The following is a 9,890-nucleotide window of genomic DNA, read 5'->3' on the forward strand; positions in this document are numbered from 1 at the left end:
CACCCCTGATGTTATCTGTCAAACTTTCATAGCGAATCAAAACAAACATAGTGTAGTAATAGAATTTCAACTAGAATAGGGTACGTTAATCGTTTGCTTGGGACCAATAGGCTACTAAAGTGGTGAGCCAATTTAAAATCGTTAGTTTCGTATTGATTGTTGGTGGTACTGTTTACGTGGACTTAGTCATTTTTTTCTTGGTTAGATTTTCTCGATAATTTTTCAGACTGCAGTATGTAAACCACACTTTTGCAATGTCAGTGAGCAACATACTTTCACCAAAAATCAATACAAAACCAACGATTTTAAATTGGCTCGCTATTTGACTAGCCTATTGTTCCCAAGCAAACGATTAACATACCCCATTCTAGTCGAAATTCTAGAACTACGCAATGTTTGTTTTGATTCGCTATGAAAGTTTGACAGATAAAATGAGGGGTTATTGGTTTTTCCTATGTTTCGAGGGGTGAATCGATTAGCTTGGGACCGAAGAGAGTACCAGAGCTGAGCCAAAAAGTTGAGCACGTTATTTCGGGACCTTCTAGTCTTAGAGTTACCTCTATGCTTTCACCGCGTATTTCCTCGACAATTTTCAAGTTAAAATTCGGAAATTTTATAAAATATTTTTTCGAAAAAAACGACTAAAGGCCCAAGCGCAATGACAGCGGAAGCGGAACGGCAACGGCAGCGGAAAAGCCCGATCTGAGTAAGCCAATTTGTCGGATTTAAAACTTGTTGGAACCAAATCGACTTCGGTTAGGCATCTTGATGTCATTTGTGACAACTCTCAAACTTTCCGGTTCCGTTCCGCTTGCGTCCACATTGCGTTTGGGCCTTAAGTGCTTTACATTACCACTGAACTGTCAAAAAGGTTCAGCCGATTAACACTGAGTTCATTCGTGACGTCATGCTGCAGAACCTAATAATCATTACTGCAATAATTTGTATTACCGAACTGTCCGTAAAGTCAATCTGTCAAAAATAACTGTTCATTCAGTAATTGGTTCGAGTAGCGATCAGCAATGTTAACTGGAAAGCCCAGTAATTTTGCTGTAATTTAATTGACGAGACAGTTATTTTGTTCATTATTGTTACCCAGTTTGAACCTCGCTTTGAACGTTTTATCAGAAGAAAAATACTTGTATCATTTTAATAATTATTAGGGAGGAAAATAATTTATTTCAATCTAGACTGTACACAGCAAAAAAAATGTTATATTGATCAATGTAATTCAAGCTGATGTATGAAATAATGATGTAATAGCAAAAACCAGATGTAATATTACATCAATGGATGTAATTTTGTTCGCAAAATTGGGTTCTTTAATTTTGAAAAATATATCGTTTTTTATACATCAACTGAAAGAGCTTCGTTTTCCGAGCACAGCGATATGTTTTTCGAACCCACACACTTTCATCTCGATTTTTAAATCAAGATTTAAACAAAAAAATAACTTCACCGTTTGACACTAAACTAACAAACTGACAGCTCGCTCCCATACAAAGTGACACCAAGGGGCGCTAATAAGATGATTTTTGCAAATGTAATTGAACTTATTTAAAATAGTTCCAGTGTACCAAAATTGATGAAATTTTGGGTTTGGGTTCCATTTTAATGCAGATTACGAATATGCATTTACCTCAATACCCTTAAAGAACCCAATTGATGTACATCGTACATCGTTATATTACACAACCGATGGATTGACCTGGTCGCAGCAGTTTGGATGAAATATTCAACAACTTTTTTTCCTGTGTACTACTAATACTTTTTTTTTGCTGTGATGTAAAACACAAAGTTGAGAGCCGGCAAAACGCTCACAATCATGGATACGAATTTTGTTCATTTGAAACAAAAATATAAATGTTTATACTCTAAACATATGAATTATGCAAAGTTAATTGAAAGTTTGTTTAAAACTAAAATATTTATGTTTGAATTTAATTCAAAAGCATGTTTATTTCAACAATATAGGATTTATGTAAACGGTTTTTAGCGTTTCATGCCTTTTTATTTCCTTCGTGTTACATTAGGAAAAAGTTGCCCCAGCTTTGCTCAACTTCAACAGAAAACGGCCTGAAAGTGGCAAACCGAATATGGTTCAGGAAACCAGCTCGACTAAACCTGCTAAACCAGGACCCCTATACCCACAAGTCACCCTTAATCGCACCCGAAAGAGCGCAGGAATTTAGATGCCCTGCCCAAAGATCTTTTTTTTAATTTCTTTCCAAACCGTTTTATTTTGCTTTACCCTGCATTCAACTGCTTAAATAATTTCAAAATATGTATGTTTATTTTAAACATGAGAAGCATGTTTAAAATAAACATATTTATTATTTTTCGCATAGTTGTCAAACCAAACAAAAAGAAATACGTTTATTTTCAACACGAAATTTTTTGAAATAAACGTAACAATATTTTTATTTTAAACATTGATTTCACATGACTTCAAACATGGAATACGTTTGAAATCAACCTAATTTATATTTGTGGCCAGAACAAACTTAGTTTACGTTTAAATTTACCTCAAATAATTTTGTTTCGACGATAGTTTTTTCTGCGTGATAGAAGCGTAAAAAGCCTGTAGAGGAAGCAGGAGTTTTTTGAGTGCAATATCAATCATAAATTCAACTCGCTTTCAACTGTGGACACATCAGCAGACCCTAAACAAATATGCATATTTTGATTAACTATGTGTTTGTGGTATCATCAAAACCCCATGTGGAATAGTTCTATCATGTGGGTTATCGTTAGATTATTGTATTGTTTTTATATTAGGGGTTGTATCTCTCGGTTTCGATAGTGGTGCTGTTCACAACGGTCGAATATTTGGACGATAGTCTAAAAACCAAAGCAAAGCATTTTTAAACTCTATGGTAAAATGATGCTGAAAGATGAATAAAGTGGTTCAATATATTGAAAACAATGAGTTTTCACGTTTTATTCAATATTATCGGATTTATCTGAATGTACTGTACTAGTTTTTCTCGATTATGCACTTCGCGAACGTACTCCACATGGTTCGACACTTCGAGAGATGGATTCTATTTTTATTAAACTTCTGTCACCTTCACCGATCATCTCCAAAGAGGTGATTCTTCGTGCGGGTTTGAAGTGTAAATTGATTCGTGTTCAGTTAATTTAGTGGAAATATAGTTTGTATTAAATTAAAATTACATAATTTTCAAGTTCACATCGTTCGGTTGTATGGCTACCAACGAATGTTAGTGTTGGATGATTGTTTCTTTTGAAAATAAGTGTTAAAATCAACCCACAATGGTAAGGGCCCAGATCGGAACAGCTCGACCTTTCAGAATGCAAATGACCTATTTTTAGAAATTAATTCTAATTTTAGTGTTAAATGAGAGCTTCCTCGACTTGCGCCACGCGCATTTTGAGAAGTTTGTAACATAATGAATAAAATCTGGATGTTACCGGCTTTTTCCTATCTTTTTCGCAGGCCCTTTTGGGAGCGCAGCTAGTGATCACACTGATTATGGTCAGTGTGATCCAGAAGTTGAGTCCACACTTCTCACTGGCTAAATGGATCCTCTGTTCCACCGGATTGACGCGATATCTGCATCCAACGGATGACGAGCTGCGGAAGCTTTCTGGTATCCCTAGGGAGAAAAACAAATCTAAGAAGGACAAACAACGAAATGGCCATGTCGAGCATGATAAGCCAACAACCTTTCACGTTCCGCGGAGTTTGGATGTTCAGTTGGAGACAATCGGCATCGCTCCGTATGATATTGTCCATTTGAGATATTACACCGAATACCAGTGGCTGGTGGATTTTAGCCTGTATACCTCGATTGTCTACATTGTCTCGGAGGTAGGTGAATGTGCTGATCGATTTGACCTGGGTTTAATCTGAATTTCCAATCTGTTTCTAGGTATATCAGTTCTTCTTTCCCATCACGGAGGAATTCAACCTGAGCATGGTGTGGTGTCTCCTAGTCGTATTCTTTGCATTGTATCCTCTTCAATTTGAAATGATCGATTTAAGGAATCCCTGTGTTGATTTAACTAAAACTTTTCCTTAACATACAATTTAAAATAGCAAACTTTTAGCATCTCTCACGGTTCAATACTTCCAAAGTGAGGAATCGATCGGCGAGCGATCGACATGCATCGTGACTGGGCTCGTTTATTTGCTGATTGCAATGATAATTTTGATTGTGCCAGAAACAACCCTGGAAGTTGGACTAGATCGTGCCTACCAAAGCTTCAACGACAGTGCCTCCGTATTTTTAGAAGCGCAAGGATTAAATTCATCGTAAGTAACTTAATTCTTAATCATTTAAGCGACTTACTTGACTATCTTTTTGGGCACGTTTTGCAGTGGACCAGCATCCAAAATCGTTGTGAAATTCTTCATTGCTGTCAGTTGTGGAATTCTTGGAGCGCTATTCACTTTCCCCGGACTGCGAATGGCTCGAATGCACTGGGACTCACTCAAGTACAACTACACATATTGGCTTCCATTGTTCCTTAGTTTCACGATTTAATTTTTTATTCAGATTCTGTCAGGATCGAGTATGGTTAAAATTCCTACTGAATCTCAGCTTTGCTATGCCTTTCCTGCTGGTGCTGCTTTGGATTAAGCCGCTCACTCGAGATTATCTTACAGGTCGTGTGTTCTCAGGAATGTCAGCTCCACTGTAAGTTTGAAAACAACTATAAAATGCGTACAATTTCTCAAAAATTACTTTCTTTACAGACTCTCATCGGAAGCGTTCGAAACGATTCGCTTGGCTGCAGTGGTCTTCGCCGTGGTGCTACGTTTCGTGTTGATGCCCGTCTACTTGCAAGCGTATCTTAATCTGGCCTACCATCGCATCGAGGACCAGAAGAAGGAAGCCGGTCGCATCACCAATGTGGATATACAGAAGAAAATTAGCTCCATTTTCTACTATCTATGCGTGGTGACACTCCAATACGTCGCGCCGATCCTAATGTGTTTGTTCTTTGCTCTAATGTACAAAACTCTTGGCGATTACACGTGGACCGGATTCCTGCAGGAGGCTTTACCCCTCGATGAGTGTTCTGCCGATTTGGAAACTCAACGAGCAATGGAAGCTGCATCAGCAGCTGTATCAAATGAACAAGACGCTACATCAGATGATGGCAATATCCTATCGACGGCAGAGACAATTCAGCTCTCGTTGCAGAGTCTGAAAGCAGTTTTCACCAAAGACGTTTACCGGGGGTTGTTTGGCTTCGCAACGTGGTGGAGTTGCTTCATTTGGTTTGCGGCCAGCTCGTTGGGAATGGTTTATCAGTCATACTTTACAAAGTCGTAGAGAGTTTGTTGATGATTTTTTACAAGTCCACTGTTTTTAAGTTAAGAGGCATAATGTCGCATTTAAGTTATAATGTGCATTTTTTTCGATCATCAATCAAACGTTGGATATAAGCAGCACAAGAAACGTGTAAGTAAGACTATCGTGTCATGTTTTAGGTTATTATTTAGTTTATAGAAAAAAGGGAACCCCATCGTTTGGATGTTAATAAACTAAACATGTAGTTTAGTAAATACAAACGGCAGCGTCTTGACAGGAAACTTTGGATTGTTTATTTTGTATTTCGCTTGTAATATTCAGTAATAGATTATGTGGTAGAAGAACAATAAAACAAAAAAAAAATCTGAATTGTTATTTTTTCTATTTGTTGTTACCTACAAATGTTTATCATGATGATAAATTAACAAACATTTTTTGATTATTTGAAGAATACCGGATACCAATTATTGCTCATTCTTCTCACGCATTGTACCAGACTGTTGAATATCGTCGCGCGAACCAGATCTATCTTATTTCCTTGTTCACGAATTCGACACATGTATTCCATTCCATCCATTGGACGTTTCACTTTTAGACAATTGAATGGAACAGACATATTATTGAGTATCTAACCTTTCATGGGGCCTCCCTTAGCTCAGTCGGTAAAGGCGCAGCTACAAAGCAAGACCATGCTGGAGGTGGCTGGGTTCAATTTCTCGGTCCGGTCTAGGAATTTTTCGGGTAGGAAAATTTCTCGACTTCCCTGGGCATAAAGTATGATTGGACTTGCCACACAATTATACCAATGCAAAAATGGAAATCGAAAGCTCTCAATTAATAACTGTGGAAGTGCATCTAGAACACTAAGTTGAGAGCACGCAATAAGCTAATATGCAATATGCAATAAGCTTGAAATGCGAAGAAGAAGAAGAAGAACCTTTCATGCCGGGGAGTCCTTATCAAAGAATGAAATTGCACCGCTGTTGAAAAAAGCGGTAGATGATATGAAAAACTTGTTAATGGTTTCATAGAGTGTGCAATCGTGCCGTGGAATGTTACTGCAGTTAACTATCAAATGGTTCTGCAAGAGCAAGATAAGCCCAATGGAGAGAGGGACGGCAGTATTTAACCGGACAAAGAAGATAACAATGAAACTACTAAGGAAAAAATGTATCTACCGGGTTTGGAATCGAACCTCAAGGTTGGGCAGTTAAAACTATTTGAGGAACATCAGTCTGCCTTGATTTGAATGGGTCCTGCAAATGAAACCAACATGTTCGATGTTTGACAGGAGATGAAAAAAGCCAGAATTGATTTCTAATAAGCCTGAGGAGAATCAAACAGACGGTTTTTATGGTTTCGGGTGAGATGAAATGGAAGGTACCAATTCTTGAACACGTTTTTAGAAGTACCTGATAGGTTAATTATAAATATTAATTTAATTTTAGATGATTGGATGCGCATGTTGTCAATGTGGGACAAATTTCAGATCACAGAAAGCACAAGCGAATCCGCCAGATGTACGGAAGGACACGAAGAAAGTGACAATCTTGATGAACCACCGGGAGAGCCAACCGAGACAGATAACTTCCAAACGCGTCAGGAAAAGCATCCGGATAAGCATGTGGAGTCAGCAACATCCCACAACTTATCTCAATCAGGTTTTTCTGAGGAAAAGGAGAATCTGTTCCACAAAGCATTTTTCTTGCCACAAACAACACCCAAGGTGTCAAAAGCTGCACGTCAGCGTCTCCGTCCACCTGCTGTCGCTGCATGTGAAGAATATAAAGCACTATGCAAAAATGGAATCGGAAAAGCAGAAGGAAGAACAGATCCGAGCAGAAAATAAAAAGTTTAGAAACGCAAAAAAAAAAAAATCTGCAGCTCTAAACCGCCGTCAAGAGTCTAAATCTAAAGATGCTCCGAAAAAGGTCAAACTTGTAATTTAGTGGGCATTGCTAAGTATTTGCCGATATGTATATTACAAAAAGTTAAACAGTCGTTATTTGTTGAATTTACATGATTTTGTTTAGTGCGTCAAACAAGGTGTGCGTCGGGACGTAGCAGCTTTTTTTTGTTTTATTGCATTTTTAGATTTTTTCAAGGGTTTTGGAACCGTTTTTTTTTTCTTCTAGAGATCGCAAGGCAAATTCTTGTTGTCTCGTATTAGTTTTGGCGCTAATTAAATTCTCGAGGAACCCAACTAGAATCTTTTCAATCGATAAATATTAAATATTTGTTTAGGCCCTTAAAGTCGAAAAAACAACTGCAGAAAAATTCCCGGTTTATTAAAATGGACATTATGTTCACAGACAAACAGACATAAAACTCGCAAGTTGTTCGTCGAATAAGCATTTAACGGCCAATTTAAAAGTATCGTAGTTGGTAGTAACACCACCTGTGGCGCGCATAGTCAATTCCCTCGCGTTTGACGTTTACACACTACCGCCATCTGTTCAGCGTACTACCCACCACAGTGTACTCAACAGATGGCGATAATGTTTTAGCGACGATGTTTTACAGTGAGAAGTATTCAATGTGTTATGTCTGTTTGTCTGTGATATGTTGTTAATTATTGGTCGATTGACTTAGTCTTAGTTAGGTTCCTTAATAATCCTATATATTTTAAGGTTTGGGGCTCATTCCGTCTCGCAAGCTGAGCCGGTCAAGTCGCATCGGTCTCGTTGTACGACACTATCATTTGAGTTTTTGAGTTTTTCCCCACGCGAGTGTCTTTTCTCGCCAAAGTTAGTTGTTGACATAGTGTTAAGACAACTAGTGCGCGAGTGAGGAAGCCGTTAATCATACGCCGAGCGCTTTGATTACGGTCCAGCTTTAACATCAACATCATCATCGCAACATAAACATCTGTAAAATCATCACCACTATCGGCACATCACCCCATTGATAGCAACAACGCAAGCACGTTAAATTGCCTACCGAGGTGATCGAGGCATACCAGCTATCAGGTTATTGACCCAACTTGGGGCAAATAATAGCATCTCACCAGTTGATTTTTTTCTTATGTTGTACTCTATATATATAATTAAAAAAACACCATTGCGGCGATATTTAACCGCAATAGATGAAAATGATAAAGGCGGGGGATGGTCGCTTTCCATCTCAGACGACGAAACTCTTAATTCCACCTCACACGAGGAAGTTGTTGATATGGAAACCCTTGACGTTCCAGTTGACTCACTCTCCAGCAAAAATACTGGAGCATATCCCAAGAAAAGTTATCGCCCACAGCCCTCACCCACACCATTCCCTTCTCGTCCACCTGCACCCCCCACACTATTGCCCCCGAAAATCTCTGCGCTCCCCCGCCTAAAGGTTTACCCAGAAGCCTCGAAAGGCCCATGGATTGTTTTTTTCCGGCCCAAACAAAAACCTTTGAACATTCCGAGGATCATTAAGGATCTAACAACACATTTTTCGGCCGTTACCGATATTTTCAAGGTGACACCAATAAAACTGCGCGTTACCGTTGATGACCGGAAGCAGGCTTACCAAATTGTTGCGTGCGAGCTTTTTTCATTGGAATACCGAGTCTACATACCCAGTAGTGAGGTTGAAATTGAAGGAGAGGTCACCGAAACTAGTTTGACTAAAGATGATTTCTTGGGTCCCGATTCCTTCGAAATCTTTAAGAACCGTGCTCTGCCAAAGGTGAAGATATTGGACTGCCTTCAAATGCAGTCAGTATCCGTCGTAGGCTCCAAAAAATCTTATTACTTGTCAAACTCGTTTCGTGTGACCTTTTCGGGTTCAGCGTTACCTCACTACGTCGCTATTGGCAAGGTTTGGCTGCCTGTACGTGTGTTTGTACCTCGGGTAATGAACTGCTCGAAATGTAAACAACTTGAACACTCATCGGACTACTGCTCGAACAAACCACGCTGCGATCAGTGTGGCGAGCAGCATCAAGAGGGCCCTTGCGGTGCTCCTCCAAAATGCGTGTACTGCAAGGAGAGCCTGCATAACCTGACTGACTGCGCGAGGCAGGGAGACAAAATTAAGAGGTCTCTGCAAGCTTGCTCTAAGAGAACAATAGCAGAACTCTTGAAGAATACCGCTTCATCTTCTCAGACCACACCAAAAAGCAGTAACACCAACAATCAATACGAAACTAACGATTTTAAATTGGCGCACTACTTGCCTAGCCTATTGGTCCCAAGCAAACGATTAACGTATCCCATTCTAGTCGAAATTCTAGTACTACGCAATGTTTGTTTTGATTCGCTATGAAAGTTTGACAGATAAAATGAGGGGTTATTGGTTTTTCCTATGTTTCGAGGGGTGAATCGATTAGCTTGGGACCGAAGAGAGTACCAGAGCTGAGCCAAAAAGTTGAGCACATTATTTCGGGACCTTCTAGCATAGAGGTAACTCTAAGACCACTGGGTCCCGAAGAAAATCATTATTATTTTTGGCTCACTCAGTACCAGAACAACGGTCCCAAGCAGTCCCAAGCTATTTCACTCACCCCTGCATGTTCTGCATGAATCCACACACCCCTGATGTTATCTGTCAAACTTTCATAGCGAATCAAAACAAACATAGTGTAGTAATAGAATTTCAACTAGAATTTACTTACTTACT

At 39.1% G+C, this 9,890-nt stretch overlaps 1 protein-coding gene across 1 annotated transcript; it reads left to right on the top strand.

Annotated features, from left to right (window-relative positions):
* The first annotated feature begins 3,096 nt into the window (after window positions 1-3,096).
* emei (transmembrane protein 161-like emei) lies at window positions 3,097-5,613 on the top strand. Its single transcript, XM_065217915.1, has 7 exons — window positions 3,097-3,279; window positions 3,461-3,835; window positions 3,897-3,976; window positions 4,064-4,279; window positions 4,346-4,462; window positions 4,524-4,664; window positions 4,724-5,613. The coding sequence occupies exons 1-7, from the start codon at window positions 3,277-3,279 to the stop codon at window positions 5,304-5,306; spliced, it is 1,515 nt and encodes a 504-aa protein (XP_065073987.1). The 5' UTR covers window positions 3,097-3,276; the 3' UTR covers window positions 5,307-5,613.
* The last annotated feature ends 4,277 nt before the right edge of the window (window positions 5,614-9,890 follow it).

The sequence above is a fragment of the Ochlerotatus camptorhynchus genome, unplaced genomic scaffold, assembly GCF_037179485.1.
Source record: "Ochlerotatus camptorhynchus isolate MF236.1 unplaced genomic scaffold, CSIRO-AGI_Acam_v1.1 ptg000008l, whole genome shotgun sequence".
NCBI lineage: Eukaryota > Metazoa > Arthropoda > Insecta > Diptera > Culicidae > Ochlerotatus > Ochlerotatus camptorhynchus.

Excerpts from the sequence above, each read along its gene's own strand:
- emei (XM_065217915.1), top strand. Across the intron at positions 3,977-4,063 it reads CTAGTCGTATTCTTTGCATT|CAAACTTTTAGCATCTCTCA; the intron begins GTATCCTCTTCA and ends AATTTAAAATAG. Across the intron at positions 4,463-4,523 it reads ATGCACTGGGACTCACTCAA|ATTCTGTCAGGATCGAGTAT; the intron begins GTACAACTACAC and ends TTTTTTATTCAG.